Source organism: Lonchura striata, chromosome 32 (assembly GCF_046129695.1).
Source record: "Lonchura striata isolate bLonStr1 chromosome 32, bLonStr1.mat, whole genome shotgun sequence".
NCBI classification, from domain to species: Eukaryota; Metazoa; Chordata; class Aves; order Passeriformes; family Estrildidae; genus Lonchura; species Lonchura striata.
Window position 1 is genome coordinate 5,393,249 of NC_134634.1, and position 17,579 is coordinate 5,410,827.

The window sequence follows — 17,579 nt, forward strand, 5'->3', positions numbered from 1 at the left end:
AAGGAAAGGAGCTGGATGAGTGAGCTGGGGCTGACCTTGACAGGGCTTTTTCCATCCCAGCTTACTGGAACACCAGGAAAAGGTGGGCTGCCTGTGCAGGTGTCCCTGTGGAGCTCTGCCACAGGACCCTTGTGTCTGGCTGCTGTCCAGAGTGCTTCTGGGTGCTTCCCAGCCTCCAGCAACACACAGACCCCGGAATGCTTTATTCTGTTCTATACCTTTTGTCATGACATATTAACACTCAGTGCTTCGTGCATTTATTCTGAACCTGCTTTTCTGTTGCTCCAACAAACCAAACTATTCATGAATCTGCATCGTGTAAGTTCTCATGGAACATGACCACACTTACGGTGCCCAGTTGGTGACACAGAGAGGGGCCATGTAGGCACGTGTGGCAGGGGTGAGAGCAGTGAAACAACTTTTAGGGTGAGGTTAGAAGAGAGAGATCACTCAATAGTTAAGTCATGGGCAAAACACTTGACTCAGGAAAATTAATTTTAATTTATTACCAATTAACAACCGAGTAGGACAACATGAAATAAGAGGATCAGTCAGGAGTGGAGCCCAGGTAGGCAGAGACACCAACAGCTTCGGTGCTGGGGGTTTCGGAGTGCTGGTGACACTTAAGAGGTCCAGAGTGTGCCAATGAGTGTTGGGATGCCCAGTGATGCTGCTGAACACCAGGGCACGTGCAGGGACCTGCAGGTCAAAGCCAGCACCAGGACTGGGAGTGGTGATGCCAAGCAGGTGGACTTCAGGACACACTCAGCATCCATCAAAGGCACCCAGTGCAGGAGTTACAGACTTACTGGTGTTACTGGGGCGGGGGGATGTAGTTTGTAGGTGAGACGGCTACAGGCTGGAGTGTTTCCCGGGGCGTTTCCCAGCAGCTCCCAGATGCTGCCTCACTGCTTTAAGTGCCTCCAGTGTCACAGTCCCACTGCTCAGGGGTGGGGATCACTGTAGCAGTGAAGCTGACAAAGGTCTAAGGATCCCCTCCCAGTGCTGGGATCCTGCAGTGTCCTGGGGGCATCTCGAAGGGCCTGCTCCTTCCCAGGATATCCGTGGCCCTGCGCCCCATCCATTCAGCTCTGTGATCAATGCTGCTCCCCATGTGCAAGGCTCTGTACCCTCTGCAAGGCTCACTGCCATACCCTTCCACACTTGGCCACACACCTGCACACTTTGTGCCGTGCCCCATGTCTGGTGCATCCCACACACTCAGCGCTGCACCCCACGTACCCGTTCCTTCACCCTCTATGCCCAGCACTGCTCCCCAGACCTGCCCCCACCCCTGCAGGGGTGTAGACACACCTGGATCCCTTCTCAGCTTTGGGATACAGGGTTATGGGATCTGGGGGCCCAGAACATGGATCCTAGCAGCTTCATCCAGACTCCTGCCAGTTTCTTCCTCACTTCACACACCTAGGGCAGACTGGGACACCCAGTGGTTACAGGAATGCGGAGTGGGGACAGGGGAAAGGCATGGGGTCATCCCCTGCTAATGCTTTGGCGAGCTGAGAGTGGCAAGGGGTCCCCAGGCTCCAGGTACACGTCCCTCCTTAGCCCCCAGGCCCAGCCCGGGCTGTGCTGTGGCTCTGTGCACCCAGTGCTGCACGTGGCCTGGGACACAGGGCCCATGGGGACACAGGACGGACTCTGGCCGGGTGACGCAGGGGCAGCCATGCAGCAGGGCTGGGGCACCCTGGCCACTTCCCCCCGTACCCGGTGCCATCTGCAAGCCCTTGTCACTAGCGTCCCCGTGACGCGATGGCCCGGCCGTGGCCAGCCCTCAGCCACTGACCCGTGGGGCGGCACAACCCCTGGCCAGACACCCCAGCTTCCCGTGCCGGCCAACCCCTGCCCTGGGGCTGCCCGTGGCCTCTGACCACTGAGCCGTGGTTCCTGCTGGGCAATGATCACCCCGAGATGGGAACGGGCACCGGCGCTCCCCCTGTTCAGGGCACACGCATGCCCCTCGCGTGTGATGTGCACACGCGTGCACAGATGGCTGCACACTGGAGGGGCTCACCCCTGCCTGTGTCACCCAGGCTGGACGTGCTGGGGGGACCCTGCAGTACCTCCCGGGAACCTCCTGGGATCTTGCAGGATCCCCTGACCTGCCACCACTCAGCTGGATGCTGGTGGCTGCTGGTTTCAGTCCCTACGTGTGGTTGCTGAGGCCGGTGGGAGCCCCTGGGTTGGTGCTGGTCCCAATCAGTGCAGGCACAAGGCCCATGCCTGCTGCCAGTTCAAACTGGCATGGGACTGAGGCACACTGGAGTGCCAGCCCAGCGCTCAGCAGCTCAGTGCCCGCCTGAGCTGGTGCAGCACTGTTGCTGTGCCTGGCAGAGGCTGGTCATGCTGGAGCTGAGCAGAACTGTTCCACATGTGGGCCAGACCCACACGGATCCCCACATCCATGCCAAACTGTGTCAGGCTGTGCTGGAGCCCAGCCTGAGCCCTCACACGTGCTGGGCTGTGCCCGTGCCACACTAGAGCAGAGCCCACATTGGGCCATGCCGTGCCGGTGCCAGGCCATGCCATTCTCGTGCCGGAGCCGTGCCGGTGCGGTGCGGTGCGGTGCCGGTGCGGTGCCGTCCCGGTGCGGTGCCGGTGCCGTCCCGGAGCCGTCCCGGTGCGGTGCCGGTGCGGTGCCGGTGCCGTCCCGGAGCCGTGCCGGTGCGGTGCCGGTGCGGTGCCGGTGCCGTCCCGGTGCGGTGCCGGTGCCGTCCCGGAGCCGTCCCGGTGCGGTGCCGGTGCGGTGCCGGTGCCGTCCCGGAGCCGTGCCGGTGCCGTCCCGGTGCGGTGCCGGTGCGGTGCCGGTGCCGGTGCCGTCCCGGAGCCGTCCCGGTGCGGTCCCTCCCCCGGCGCGCACGTGGTTCTCCGGCGCGCTGCCCGCGCGGGGGCGGGGCCTGGCCCGGCTCCGTGCTCGGCGTTGCCCAATGGCGGCGCGGCCCCGCCCCCTGCCCCGGCGGGCGGGCCAATGGGCAGCGAGGGCGGAGCCGGGCCGGAGGGGCCGGGGGCCGCGGTCACGTGGGGCGGAGGGCGGTGTTAAAGGCGCCGGGCGCTGCGGCCGCGGCAGTCCGGGCGGCGGGGACCGGCACCGGCGGCGGCGGGGACCGGCAGCGGCGGGGAGCGGCCCCGAGGGCGGCGGGGCCAGAGCGGCACCGCAGCTGCGGCTTCCTGGTTGGCGCGGCCGGCGCGGCCCAGCCGGTGAGCGGAGGTGACGGGCAGGCGCGCGCACACACGCATGGCGGCGGGAGGGGGCGGTGGCGCGCGCGGGAGCGGCCGTTACCGGCGGCGGGAAGGGCCGGTGCTCGCCCTGCGCGCGCTCTGCTCGTCCGGTGCTCGCCCGGTGAGTGCCTGCTCCTGCGGTGCTCAGCTCTGCCTTTCCCGCAGGATGACGAGCGGCGCAGACCATGGCGCGGCACCCGGCCCCCATCCCCTGCGACCGACGGGCCCGTAGGACGTCGCGGTCTCCCCGAGCCCTATAGCGATCCCTCTATTTAATTTGAAACCTAATTTATTAACCCATCGCCCCGTCCCCGCCATGGAGTCGACCCCCGCGGTGCTCACCGCCCCCATGGCTGACTTCCTCTGGATGCTGGTCCTGGGTTTCATCATTGCCTTCGTCCTGGCCTTCTCTGTTGGCGCAAACGACGTGGCTAACTCCTTCGGCACGGCCGTGGGCTCGGGGGTGGTGACCCTGCGGCAGGCCTGCATCCTGGCCAGCATCTTTGAGACGGTGGGCTCTGTCCTGCTGGGAGCCAAGGTCAGCGAGACCATCCGGAAGGGTCTGATTGATGTCGAGATGTACAACTCCACAGAGCAGCTGCTGATGGCAGGTTCGATCAGCGCCATGTCTGGTAAGGCACAGGGAGGTCTCAGTGTAGGAGCACTGTGTCCCAGGGTGATGGCTTTCTTAGCAGGCTGCTTCTTCTGCAGGATCTGCTGTGTGGCAGCTGATGGCTTCATTCTTGAAGCTCCCCATTTCTGGTACCCACTGCATCGTTGGAGCGACCATTGGCTTCTCACTGGTGGCCCAAGGGCAAGAAGGTGTCAAGTGGTCCGAGTTGCTGAAGATTGGTAAGTCCAGCCAGCAGGACCACCCCAGCCACGGACCCCATGTGTCCCTGGGCTTCTTTTTCCAGCAGCAGGATGCTGACTGTGCCTCCCACTTTCTAGTGTTGTCCTGGTTCATCTCACCCCTTCTTTCGGGCACCATGTCTGCTGTCCTGTTCTTCCTCGTCCAGAGGTTCATCCTCTGTAAGGTAAAGGCTATCTGCCCTGTTTTCTGGTACTTTGGGGCTCTTTGTGGCTGCTCTCAATGGACCTGTTGGTTGGTCTATGGTCACCAGGGCTTCTCCTGGCACATCCTGGGTGTATATGTTGGCATCAGGGGAGCCCTTTGGGAGCTGAAGTAGTGGGAAAATGGGGCCTGTGGCCACTCGACAGAGTGGACTTGGAGGGTTTTGGGGCATCATCTCCCCTCTGAAACATGGGGGTTTGTCTTGCCTGGCTTCAGCAGGAGCAGCCCTGTTTCCCAGTAATGAAGTAGCTCAGAATTGATAAGACCAGGGCTGTCAGCTGGGCTTTTCCAAAATCCTGGTGTAAGGACTTTTTTTCTTTTCCATGAGGTAGGCTGCAGGTGAAGGTGGTTATCCACAGCCATGGCATTCCTCAGCTGGGAGGGACAGAATTGTTCCTGAGGCTGGGGAAACCACATTCCTTCCACCTGAGACCCTAGCTATGCAGAGAAGCTCCAGCATTTTATTCTGCATATCTGAGGTTGAATTCCTTTAAGTTTTACCTCTTAATGATTGAAGAGATGTTAAGATCTTATCAGCCCTTTGAAACAGCTCAGCATCACCACTGTCACAGTAACCTTGTACAACCAGACTCCCAAAGTGTGGCTGGCCCTGTCACGCTCCATCTTGGTGCTGAACAGTCTGGTTGCTCCGTGCTGCTTGGCATTCAGGAAGGCTTGGTGTGCCTGTCCTGATGCCAAATCCCAATTGCTGGGCAGCAGTGGGGATTAAATGCTCCTGCTGCTGGGTGAGGGCCTTGCTGCCAGATATGTGGTCAAATAAGCTCCTTTGTGACTAATGGACTTTTTATTTTGTTCAAGTCAGCTGGAAAGGGGTAAAAGCTTTGAAAGTTCTTGGGGAATGGAAAGAAAAATGTAAGTGTAGGTGGCAGTTTGGGGGGCCAGGGAAAGGGTTCAGAAGCCAGCTAGAGATGAGTTGTTCCGGGCTTGGGAGTGCTGGAACCCTTGGCTGGGCCTGCCCTAGCTCTCTGGGGAGCTGTGTGGGATCCAGGTGCTGTGCTGCCTCCTGCCCTCCGAGGCTGGGGCCATCTGACCGTGGGTTGTTCCCTAAAGGCTGTTGGGCGCTGTCATCTGTAGGTGACTGAGGGCACAAACCCCTTCTGGAAAGAATCTGTTGCTAAGCTGCTGCACAGCCCCCAGTCTACCTCTCTGCAGCACTGGTTTGTGTTTTCCAGGCAGATCCTGTTCCCAACGGCCTGCGAGCTTTGCCCGTCTTCTATGCTTGCACTGTGGGAATCAACCTCTTCTCCATCATGTACACTGGGGCGCCCTGTAAGTGCACAGCAGAATGCTTGAAGCTGAATTTTGGAATTCTTTCTAAAGCCTCTATTAAATGCACGATTTACCCCTTTTTTGCTTTACAGGGCTGAGATCTCCTAGAAGGCGGCTGGCCTGTGCCGGTTACGGAAGGCGGCAGGCTAGCCTGCACTCTCTGGGCTAGGTAGTTGCCCAACCAAAGAGACCTGCTCAAACTAAACTCCTCCAGACCTCTCTCCTTAGACTTCCCAGGATTGGCCAATAACATGACTTCCCCTTCCCTTCTCTTACCTGTGCTAGAACTCGGGTATCTGCTGGCTGCCAAAGAGGCTCTTCAGGCTGCCAGCAGTGGGGCTAGGAGCCGGGAACGGGTCTGTGCCTCCTGGTTCATCCTGTCCCTAAAAACAAGCTAATTACTCTTGTCGAGAAGAGCTGTGTGCTGCAGAGTCTGAGCTTCAGGTGGAAAAGCCAAACTAAGATGCTGTGCTGCTGGAGACAGGTCATGAGCAGGACTAAGTGGGGGCTCAGCAGGGATAGGTGGATTTGCCCGTGGAGCTAGAGGCTCCGTCACCTCCGTTGTTTGCTGGGATGACTCGGCCTGAGTGTGGGTTTCCTGTTGTGGAGGAGCCTCTGGAGGTGGGATGCGGGCAGGCAGTGCTGGCTCTGGCAGGGCTTACTCTGTAAACAGTGTCTGGAAAATTTTTTGGAGGGATGTCAGGTTCTCCGAGCTCTCCAGCATGGGGGAGAGGAGGACAGGCCTGCAGTGGTGCTGCTGGGGGCACTGGGGCTGCTCCAAAATCACTTGATAACTTTGCATGTCCAAAGTGGATCTGTGTTTATCCTGAGCCCTGAACTGCTGAGTGAGCTCTAGGTCGCTTTAGCACAGGGTTTGCAGGCAGACCTCTGCCTGGCTGAGGTGTCTGGGCTGCTTCAGGAGCAGTAAGTCACTGCTTGCAGCAGCACATGCAGGGTTTGGATAGTCACAAGCGCCTGATGCCCTGCCTGGGCTTGTATGGTGCCAGTCCTCTGCTCAAAGTCAGGCTGCCTGTGAGACTGCTCCTAAGTGGGTCATGTATCACCTCAGATGCCATAAAGCCTAAATTCCCATTGACCCCTGGAGCAGAAGAGCTGCTCTCCCCAGCAGCTGCAGGGGCTGGAGAGCTCTGGGTGGGAGCAGCTCAAGCGTCCATGTCCTCTCTGGAGCAGGGAAGCAGCACTGGTGCTGTAGCAGCCACACTGGGAGGTGTTTTTTCTTTTGACATTGCAGCAAATGAGGAGACAAGAGCTGTGTGGAGCCTGGGGCATGCACCACTCTGCAGGGTTTGGCTGGGGGAAAGGGCTGTGAAGGGCCAGCTGCTGAAGGGATATGACCTGTGGGGCTGAGAGTGTACCTGGGGTCTCGGCATGGTCAGTGATCCCTTCCCAGCAGTGTTTCTCCCTGGCAGGTGGATTAGCTCAGGGCTGTTGCAGGTGATGGAGTCCCTATGCCTGGGAAAACCAAAGTCGTATATTAAGGAGGGTTTTGCCCAGAGGTTTTCAAAGATCCGTTGTTTTATTTCCTAGTGCTGGGCTTTGACAAACTTCCTCTGTGGGGTATCCTCCTAATTTCGGCGGGGAGTGCTGTTGTCTGTGCTCTCATCGTCTGGTTCTTTGTATGTCCAAGAATGAAGAAGAAAATTGACCGTAAGTACCACATCCCTCTGCAGTCCTTGGGGAAGGGCACGCTCTGGCTAACCAGCTTCTCTTCCCAGTGGGAGATCCCGTTAGCTGTGGGGCTGTTATTAACAGATCCTCATCTTCACTTGGGGATTAACCGGCTCTGAGTCACTGGGGCACTCACCACACTGGGCTCTGCCTGCTCCTAACCCAGGCACCCAAAACCCCCCCCAGGAGCAGGGTTGTGCTGCTGAGCAGCATCTGGGGCTGACTGATCTGCAGGGTGATCTCTCCTGGAGCTGTGGGCAGTATCAGACAGCTTGTCTCGCTCTAATAGAGGAGAGAGAAGGCAAGAGGCAACGTGCCTGTTATAACCTTTAATCTTCTCATACCTGCTGAGCAATCCTTGGCCTGACTGATGCAGATCACAAGTTTAAAGCTGACGAAATCTTTTCCCTGTAGCAAAAAATCCAAAACACTATATTGAAAGGCATCCAAAGGATCAGCCTGGAGCTCTGCCTCTGGAGCAGTGCTTGGAGAACTGCATGTGGCCCTGAATATCAATGATGTGTGCAAGCTGGGGCCTTGGGAGTTGGTGATGAGGGGATGTCCTTGCTGTGCTATTGTAATTGGGGTGTGACTAACAGCTTTATGGCTGCTCTTGACAATCCTCCAGCTGTTTAACTTAACTCCTGCCTGTGAGCTGAGGTGGGCTCTTCTGCCTATCAGACATGCTCCCTGCCTGCCCAGAGCATCCCTGGGAGGAGATGGGCATGCAGGGGGAGACAGTTTTGCTGGGATCGGATGCCAGGATGAAGGGTTGATGCCACAACCCAGCCCCCAAGACAAACAAAGTGACAGGGAAATGGTCATGTTTATGACAAGAAGGCGGTTTTGGTTGTTGTCTGAAGGAGCTGACCTCATGTTTTCACCTGGAGAAAACATGCTTTTACTGTTAGAGGCGGAGGAACAGCCTCAGGTTCCACAGCTTGGTGCTGCTGGTTTGGCTCCCCAGGGTGGACAGGAAACCAGGCTGCCTTTGCGGGGTGGAGACCAGCTCCTGTTTGGGTTTGTCATCCACCAGTGGAAGCTGGAGAGGAGCCCAGGCTGGAGCTGCTGGGCTGGTAGAGGAGCTGAGCTCTTCTGGGCGCCTCTCTGTCAGCTTCAGGGGTCATAGCCGCTCCAGAAGTGGTTCCAGAGCATCCCACTGCCCACAGGGATGGGACAAACATGGCCCAAAGAGGAACCTCTGCACTAGACATTACTGACATAAAAGCCCCATGAATGCGTTCACCACACCCTGTGTGGGTGGGGGTGTCTAAAAATAGGGGATGAGCTGGCTTAGATGGTTTGGCTGTTGTGCCCAGGACAAGGTGTGACTGTCCAGCAGTTTCCAAAGTTCAGGATGCGGAGGAGCTGTAAATTTTATTTGTCTGCCATAAATCTGAGTGGCAAGGGGTGTGGGCTTGCTGCTGGCACTGGGTGCAGTGGAGGAAAGGGGTTTGATGGTGGCTGGCCCTCTTTGCAGGAGAGATAAAATCAAGTCCTTCTGAAAGCCCCTTGATGGAGAAGAATGTTTGTCCAAAGGAGGAGCAAGAGGAGGCCAAGATGCCCTTGGGGGATGCCAAGGGTGCGGCTGGTGATGCAGGGTCAGCCACCCCACCCCGGGCAGTGGTGGAGGAGAGGATGGTCTCCTTCAACCTGGGGGAGCTGGAGGAGGCCCCAGAACAGGAGAGGCTTCCCAGCCTCGACCTGAAGGAAACCAGCATCGACAGTGGTGAGTAGCAGGGGGTGATTTGGGTCGTAAGACTTCCCCAACCCCAGGCAGCCCTTGGTGCTGACCCCTACACCCGCTGTCCCTGCTGGCAGGAGCTGTGCGGCTGCCCAATGGCAACCTGGTCCACCTGAGCCAGGCAGTGGGCCACCAGCTGGGCTCAGGTGGGCAGTACCAGTACCACACCGTGCATAAGGACTCCGGCCTCTACAAGGAGCTGCTGCACAAGCTGCACCTAGCCAAGATGGGGGACTGCATGGGGGACTCGGGGGACAAGCCCCTGCGGCGCAATAACAGCTATACCTCCTACACCATGGCCATCTGTGGCATGCCTCTGGACTCTCTGCGTGCCAGGGACAGCGAGGAGGGGGAGAAGCTCAGCTGGTCTGTGGTGGACACTAAGAAGAGGGTCCGCATGGACAGCTACACGAGCTACTGCAACGCAGTGGCAGATGCACACGCGGCTGCAGACGTGGACCTGAACACAGCCCAGGCAGAGCTGGGTGCCAGCGACCGCAAGGGCAGCAGTAGCTCCCTGGAAGAGTGGCATGAGCAGGACAAGCCAGAGGTGGCTCTACTCTTCCAGTTCTTGCAGATCCTCACAGCCTGTTTTGGCTCCTTCGCTCATGGTGGCAATGATGTCAGGTTAGTGGGAGCCAGGGAGGCTGCTACCTGGGGCTAGTGCTCACAGAATCATGGAATCGCCAAATAGTTTTGGGTGGAGGGAACATTAAATCTTGTTCCAACTCCCTGCCTGGTCATGTTCCTCTTGACCAGGTTGCTCCGTGTGCCATCCAACCTGGCCTTGCATACTTCCAGGGATGTTCTATCTTGCTAAGAGCCTCTGGCCCTCTAGACCAGATCCTCTTTCTCTTCCAGCAATGCCATTGGGCCCCTGGTTGCACTCTTCTTGGTTTATCAGACGGGCGATGTGGCTACCAGGGCGGCAACTCCCATCTGGCTGCTTCTCTATGGGAGTGCAGGGATTTGCATTGGCTTGTGGATCTGGGGAAGGAGAGTCATCCAGACGATGGGGAAGGACCTGACTCCCATCACACCATCCAGGTAAGGGCTACTGTGGAGCAGAGAAGAGGTTCCATGCAGCCTGAGAGCTGCATTCTGCTCCAGGAGCCCCTCTCCATTCTCTCTTGGGGGTTTCAGTGGTGGACCTGGGGTTGCATGGCTCCAACACCTCGCTGCATCCTGGGGGGTTCATCTGGGGGTGTGGAGAGCCAAGCTGCTGCCTTGAGCTGAGCCCCCGGGTGCTTTGGGGTATGCAGTGCCCCTATTCTGATCTGTTTTCTGTCCCTGCAGTGGCTTCAGCATTGAGCTGGCATCAGCACTGACAGTGGTCATTGCCTCCAATGTCGGCCTCCCAATCAGCACAACCCACTGCAAGGTAGGAGGGGTAGCGGGGGCTGGCTTTGGCTCAGTGTGAGCACAGTGTTCCCAAATCCTGGTGCTCATAGGACTGAGCTGTGTGGGAGGCCCTGCTCTGGGCCACTGGCCACTGTCAGCTCCCAGCTCTGCTGCTTGCATCTCAATGTGAGGTGGCAGCAGCTGCCCAGCCTCAGGGTGGGTCTCTGGGGCACTCGGGAAATCATGGGAGAACAAAACCCCTTTAATGGTCCCCTAGGCTCTGCCAAGAGGCCATGGGAGCCCAAGTGCTGTGGCATCCTGGTCCTGTCACCCCTCTGGGGTGGCAACTCTTGGCCCTGCACTGCCTGCCTGTGCTCTGTGAGGTCCCCACAGGCTCGAGCAGGACCCAGGGCTCTGGCCTGAGGGATGAAGGAGCACATTTTGGAGGTGCAGATGGCTGCTCTGGTGCTGAGCTGTGCCCTGACTCCTTGTGCAGGTGGGCTCAGTTGTCTCAGTGGGCTGGCTGCGCTCCAGGAAGGCAGTGGACTGGCGCCTCTTCCGAAACATCTTCATGGCGTGGTTTGTCACTGTCCCCATCTCCGGCCTCATAAGCGCTGCCATCATGGCTGTCTTCAAGTTTGCCCTCCGGAAGGTGTGAGGGCACCAGGGCTCCCACTGCTCCTGCTTCCCACTGCTGTCCTCCCTCGAGGAGCCACTGAAGCTGCCTGCTGTGGGGTGGCGGCTGCGCCCATCTGCGCACAGTGCTGTCACTGAAGTATCTTTTTTTTTTTTTTTTTTTTAATATAACTGTCTTGGCGCTAACATTATGGGGGTGCACTGCCAGGGCTGTATCTGCCCCCAGGTGACCCCCCTGGTCTGCTGTAGCTGTAGATAAGCAGTTACTGGGGGCCACTTTCTCACTTCTACCGATCCCCTGGTAGTGATTTCTTGGGGGAAGGACAGAGGTTGGTCCTTGCCTGCCCTGGAACAAAGGGCTGGGGAGTCCTCTTTTGCAGGCTGTGCAGTGTTCAGCTTTGCCTCCATTGCTGTAGTGCTGTGGACACCATCCTGCTCGGGGGTCCTGGGGGGGCTGCCCTCTGGCCCCCTGTCACTGCTGCTACCTCGGACTTAATAAAGATTTTCTTCGTACGCCGGTGCTGCCTGTGGTTCTGGGGATTTGGGATATGGTGGGGGCCCCAAATGCTGCCCCATAGCCTTCCCCTACCTTGGCCCTGGGCCCCAGGAGGGAGCTGGGCATAAAGATAAGAGCCCCACGTGCCCGCTGTATCATGGGCGGGGCTGTAAACAGCCGTGCGCCGGGGTTATCGGGGCCGTGCACCTGGGGGTGGCTCCTGCCCGCTCGGCAGCCCTATCCTCCGTGTGGGGCGATGTGTGGGTGTGTGTCCGGGCCTGTATCCGTCCCTCCGCAGCCCTGGGACACTCTGTCCTCCATGTGCTGAGGGATGCTCCCCCCGGCTGGGTCAAGGCCGGGCCCGGGGCCCCACGTCAGCGTCCCCCGGGTGTCGCAAGAGCCTCGGTGGGGCAGCCGGGAGGGCTGCGGGCGGGGGCTGGTCCCGGGGGGCGGCACACGAGGGTTTCGAGAGGCGCTTTATGTACCGCGTGGGGACGCGTGGGGCGGGGATCCCTGTGTCCCACGGGCCGGGGCCGCTCCGTCCTCCCCATCTCCCCCGGTGGGAGGCTGGGGCGGACACGCAGCGCCCGCCGGGGCGGCGGCGGGGCCGGTCCCTGACCCCAGTTAATGATTCGCCGCCGGGAGCTGCCCGCTGCCAGCGGTGCCGCTGGGCAAACTGCAGCCCGGGGCTCCGGGGTGGGGGGACGGCGCCGAGGAGCGCGGAGCCCCGTTCGGGGAGGGCACAGGGAGCACTCCCCGTGTGCGGGAGCCACGCGTGAAGAGGTGTCCGCACCGCACGGGGGGAGCACGGGGGCACGGCCGCCCCATTTGGGGTCGCCGCCCCGGGGCGGGGCGGTGCCGCCGGGCCCCGTTAAAGCGGCGGCGGCCGGAGGCGGTGGCCGGAGGCGGTGGCGATGGGCAGCGAGGGCCAGCGGGGCCCAGCGGCGGCCCGGGGCCCGGGGCAGGGCGACCCCCGGGCCCTGCGGAGGGACTGCCAGCACCGGTGGGCTGGGGACTGCGGGGGGATTGACGAGTGATGGGGGCAGCAGGACTTGGGGATGCGGGGCCGGGGCTTGGGGAAGGACAGGTAGGGAGGGGAGCAGGACCCGAAGGAAGGGCCTCGGGGTGCAGGTACGGGAGGGGGCAGAGGCCCTGGATGTCATGTCGACATGCCGGGGTGGGGGCAGGTCCAAACAGGGGCTTACTATCCCCCCTTCCAACTCCAGCTCCATTTCCAGCTCCACAGCCCATTTCTCTGCTCCAGTAACTTGCTGTGGAGGCCCTGGGCTGTGATGAGCACACAACCCTTCCAGAGCACTGACCACGGACTGGGCTTAGGAAACACGATTCCATCTCTTCCCCTGTGCCACCCCCAGCCCTAAACCTCTCCTCACCCCATAATTCCCCCTGTGGTCACCCCCAGGATCTTCGTCAACCGGAGCCTGGCGCTGGAGAAGATCAAGTGCTTCGGCTTTGACATGGACTACACCTTGGCCAGTGCGTTTTGGGGGCCCCTAAAGCCAGGTGGGGTAGTGGTGGGATTCCCCCAGCCCCTGCCCACATACCCTTTTCCCCCCTGCAGTGTACAAGTCCCCTGACTACGAGGAGCTGGCCTTCACTCTGTTGCTGGAGCACCTTGTTGCCATTGGGTACCCTCCTGAGATCCTTGCCTACAAATATGACCCTACCTTCCCCACCCGGTCAGTTTGTGGAGGGGGTCCCAGAGACCAGAGACAGGAGGGGAGGGGAAGTGAGCCCCCCACCCACTGACAGCTGTGTGATGCAGGGGTCTGGTGTTTGATGCCCTGTATGGGAACCTGCTGAAGGTGGATTCCCACGGGAACCTGCTGGTCTGTGCCCATGGCTTCCGTTTCCTCAAGGGGTGAGTCTGGGAATTCACCACCCCTGGGGCAGGGGGAAGCTGGGGGTCCCTCAGGGTGGAGTGCAGCTCCGTGCTCTCTCCCTAGAGCCGAAATCCTCCACTATTACCCCAACAAGTTCATCCAGCGGGATGACATGAAACGCTTCCACATCCTCAACACCCTCTTCAACCTCACAGGTGAGTGAGAACCCCCATTGCCCTGGCCCTCCCACCACTCTAGGGTGCTGTCCTGCCCTGCACCCCCTCTCACAACCCCCTCCCTCACAGAGGCCCACCTCTATGCCTGTCTCGTGGACTTTTTCACCAACTGCTCCAGATATGTCAAGTAAGAGGGAGGTGGTGGGTGGGTGGGGGCTTGGTATTGGATTGGACAGGTGTAAATCTTGGGTGGAGCTTCCCTTAGCAGGGCAGCCCTTTCACCCCCTCCACTCCTGACTGTTGCAGCTGTGAGACCGGCTACAAGCATGGGAACCTCTTCATGTCCTTCCGCAGCATGTACCAGGATGTGCGCGAGGCCATGGACCATGTCCACCTCTCTGTGGGTGCAATGGACAAGGGGCTGGTGGTGCTGGGTGCTGAGAGTGACAGGGTTTTCTCACACGCACACCCTGGGAGATTTTGGCCAGCCCCACCCCATTCTTTCTGCAGGGCTGCCTCAAGGAGAAGACGCTAGAGAACCTGGAGAAATATGTGGTGAAGGATGTGAGTTGTACAGACCCCTAGGGACCCCTCCCTACTCTGCTCCCCTCAGTCAATTCCTTGTGGCCCCACCTGCGCTTCTCATCACTGACTTGCCCCTCACTAGCCCCGTGTGCCGCTGCTGCTGAGCCGCATGAAGGAGGTGGGGAAGGTCTTCCTGGCCACCAACAGTGACTACACCTACACTGATGTGAGTAGGGGGTGTCCATGTCCCCCACCACCAGGTGCAGCCTGCCCTGCATGGGGGAGGCAGAGGGGCTGTGTTGAAGCACAGGCAGGGTCTGTGTGGGAACCCAGGACCTCCCTCTGGCTGCCGTGGCTGTCTTGAGACCCTGGCAGGGGGCTCGGAGACCTTGGTATGAAGTCAAACACACCTGTGCCTTAGATTTTAGCCTGTGGAAAAAAACTGCCAACTTTGTATGAGGAATTACAAGCCACAAGGGTTTGAGTAGTGTGGTAGTTGGATTAACATAGGGTGAAAAGGTAGAATTTTAGTGTTTTAGAAGAAGGGGTTCAAGGGGACAAGATGGAGGGATTTGGGCGTGTCCTGACCATCTCCTTCTCCTTGCCCTCCATGTCTTGCTGTGATGGTGACACTTTTCTATTGGTTTAAGGTAGAGACACACTGTCCAACGTAAATGACAGATATTGGCACATTATTGTAAACATAGTACACGTAATTTTTGGTATAAAGTGGTAACACCAGCCCAAGGGCGTGGGAGTCTGCCACAGACTGACCTGCTAGACAGACCGCAGCTCCTTGAGAAAGCGTGTTAGAGATAAGAAAAATAAACAACCTTGAGAAGCCGACCCTACTTTGGGCATTCCGACTTCTTCTTTGGCTGCATGGGCTGGGAAGCAAGGACTTTTGCATTCTCGGAGTCACCTTGACCTCCAGACCCCGAGAGGAATGCCTTGCCTGGGGGCAGCAGTGATGATGCCAGATGTCCTTGCAGGCCATCATGTCCTATCTGTTCGACTTCAGCAATGAGGACAAGGTAAGTCTGTCCCCAGTGTGGGCTGGGTGGGGGGCACAGGGTGTGATCAGCATCCTCTTGTTGACTCCTGCCCTGGCATCCACAGGCTGATGTCCCACGGCGCCCCTGGAGGTCCTACTTTGACCTGATCGTGGTGGACACCCGCAAGCCCCTCTTCTTTGCTGAGGGCACCGTCCTGCGCCAAGTTGACACGGTGGGGACCTCTTCCCTGCTGCAGGGCTAGCTGGGGTGGTGGGCACTGCTTAGGCACTGAGGGGGGTCCTGTGGGCACAGCAAGGTAGATTCACAGCTGATTGGACACCAAGGAGGCACAGGTGACAGTGTCTCTGTTCTGCAGGACACAGGGAAGCTACGCATGGGGACATACACTGGCCCTCTCCAGCACTGTGCTGTCTACTCCGGTGGTAAGCAGCCAGCTGGGCTCTGTCTGGGCTCTGTGGGCAGCAGAGGGGGACATGCCCACCCCCACAACTGTGACCCCTGGCTGTCACAGGCTCCTCAGATGTGGTGTGTGACCTCCTGGGTGTGAAGGGCAAAGACATCCTCTACATGGGGGACCACATCTTTGGTGACATTCTCAAATCCAAGAAGCGGCAGGGCTGGCGCACCTTTCTGGTGGTGCCCGAGCTGGCCCGTGAGCTGCAGGTCTGGACAGAGAAGAGTGGTGAGCAGTGCCAGATTGGGGACACAGGCTTTACCACTCAAGGGGAGGAGGTGGCCTGGAGCCTCCTACACCCTTTGATGGCCAAACTGCCTGAGTGGGCCATGCCCTGACCCTCTTTGTTCATTATGCTGGGCAGTGGGTGATGCTCCTGCACTGAACTGGCCCTGTTGCCCTTGCAGAGCTGTTTGAGGAGCTGCGGAGCCTGGATCTCTTCCTGGCCGAGCTGTACCAGTGAGTCGGTTGGGGTGGGAAACAGGCAGGGATAGGAGCACCTGTAGGGAACCCTCCAGGTGAGCCCTTAAGCCGGGTCTGCTCCGTTCCAGGCACTTGGACAGTGGCAGTAGTGAGCGCCCAGACATCAGCTCCATCAAGCGTCGGATCCAGGTGACACCCAGGGCACTGTGCCTGCTGGCACACAGCTCAGCTCAACCCCCTGCCACAACTTCCTCTGGGGGGGGCCCGCAGGGGCCATCGGGTGCCCTGACTGTCCTGCTGCACCCACAGAAAGTTACACATGAGATGGACATGTGCTATGGGAAGATGGGCAGCCTGTTCCGCTGTGGCTCACGTCAGACGCTCTTTGCCAACCAGCTGATGCGCTATGCAGACCTCTATGCTGCCTCCTTCATCAACTTTCTCTATTACCCCTTCAGCTACCTCTTCCGGGCACCCCCTGTCCTGGTACGCAGCCCCCAGGCCCTGCTCATCACCCACTGTGTCTCAGTTTCCCTCCCTGCCTGAGGGGGCATGGGACTGATAGAGGTGTTGGGTGGGCACCCAAGCCATTGGCTGGCTGGTGCCAGCCTCTCTCTGGGAGCCTTATCCACCCCCCTGCAGATGGCCCATGAGTCAACGGTGGAGCACTCTCACCGGGACTCAGGGGATGCAGTCACTGCCCTTCCTCCCTGGCTGGCCCAGCATGGTGGCCCTGGCCAGCAGGTGGGTGACAGGAACAGAGGGGCAGAAGGACATGAGCATCCTGCTACAATGATGCCCTTGGGGTCCTGTGCCCACTGAGCCCCTTCTGCACTGCCTCAGGTCCCCCAGGACTCAAGTGGGGAGGAGGAAGATGATGGAGAAGCCTGAGCACAACGCAATTGCTGTCATGCTGCCCATGGGAGGACATTGAGTGGCCCTGGACCACTTGCACTCATGGCCAGCTACCACCTCTGGTGGCCACAGCACGGCTGGTAGCCCTTGTCACACCTGTCCCTGGGCAGTTGGGACCTTCTCCTGACTGCCCAGAGTCAGGAGAGGGTCCCCAGGTTTGCTAGCTCTTGCCCCTTGAATTCTTATCTACCTGGTGCTCCTTTATCTCATTCCTCTTCCACCAGCTCAATGCCAGCCTGAGGGCATCCAACACCAGGGTGAACAGGCGGTGCCACTACTGCAGTATCACTGGAAGCCCCACTGCAGCAGCCGGGGTCCCAGCAGCTCCTGCCCCTTTAGCCTCTGGGCCTGGCCACGAGCACTGCATTGCTGGGTGGAGCGGGGGGCTCTGGAAGTGACACCTGCCCCTGCATCTGCTGTTCTTCTTTTCTTTCTACCCTTTTCTATTTATAAAAGATACTCAAAACTCCTGGCACCGCAGAGATATAAAATTGGTTTTAAAGGAAAACTGCTTTGTCCCTGCACCTGAGAGGTGGGGGCAAAGGGCAGTCCCCAAGTCCTTGCCCAGCAGCTGGGACAAGCACAAGCTCCTAGGGAGAAGGTGGCAGCCCCGAGCTATCCCCATCTCTGCAGAGGGGGCCAGGCCAGCATCACTCCACAGAGTGGAGCCAGCCCCATGCCAGAACTCTGGGACACTGCTCTGAGACTTCTGCCAGCA

General features: G+C 59.3%; 2 protein-coding genes across 3 annotated transcripts; both read left to right on the forward strand.

Annotated features, from left to right (window-relative positions):
• The first annotated feature begins 3,115 nt into the window (after nucleotides 1–3,115).
• SLC20A1 (solute carrier family 20 member 1) lies at nucleotides 3,116–11,525 on the forward strand. Of its 2 annotated transcripts, XM_021544843.2 has the most exons (11): nucleotides 3,116–3,216; nucleotides 3,403–3,869; nucleotides 3,949–4,089; nucleotides 4,189–4,274; nucleotides 5,506–5,602; nucleotides 7,151–7,270; nucleotides 8,772–9,020; nucleotides 9,113–9,662; nucleotides 9,897–10,082; nucleotides 10,332–10,416; nucleotides 10,873–11,525. In XM_021544843.2, exons 2-11 carry the CDS (start codon nucleotides 3,554–3,556, stop codon nucleotides 11,032–11,034), a joined length of 1,992 nt encoding a protein of 663 aa, XP_021400518.1. In that variant the 5' UTR covers nucleotides 3,116–3,216; nucleotides 3,403–3,553; the 3' UTR covers nucleotides 11,035–11,525. The 2 variants fall into 2 exon arrangements, with proteins under 2 accessions (XP_021400518.1, XP_077645418.1); XM_077789292.1 differs by lacking the exon at nucleotides 3,116–3,216 and having other exon boundaries at nucleotides 3,293–3,869.
• Nucleotides 11,526–12,421: 896 nt separating this feature from the next.
• LOC110478296 (cytosolic purine 5'-nucleotidase) lies at nucleotides 12,422–17,336 on the forward strand. Its single transcript, XM_021544845.2, has 18 exons — nucleotides 12,422–12,511; nucleotides 12,932–13,005; nucleotides 13,091–13,208; nucleotides 13,295–13,390; nucleotides 13,476–13,567; nucleotides 13,658–13,715; nucleotides 13,835–13,928; nucleotides 14,039–14,092; nucleotides 14,196–14,279; nucleotides 15,046–15,087; nucleotides 15,173–15,280; nucleotides 15,425–15,491; nucleotides 15,581–15,751; nucleotides 15,931–15,982; nucleotides 16,075–16,135; nucleotides 16,256–16,432; nucleotides 16,589–16,690; nucleotides 16,790–17,336. The coding sequence occupies exons 1-18, from the start codon at nucleotides 12,423–12,425 to the stop codon at nucleotides 16,835–16,837; spliced, it is 1,587 nt and encodes a 528-aa protein (XP_021400520.2). The 5' UTR covers nucleotide 12,422; the 3' UTR covers nucleotides 16,838–17,336.
• Nucleotides 17,337–17,579: the final 243 nt, after the last annotated feature.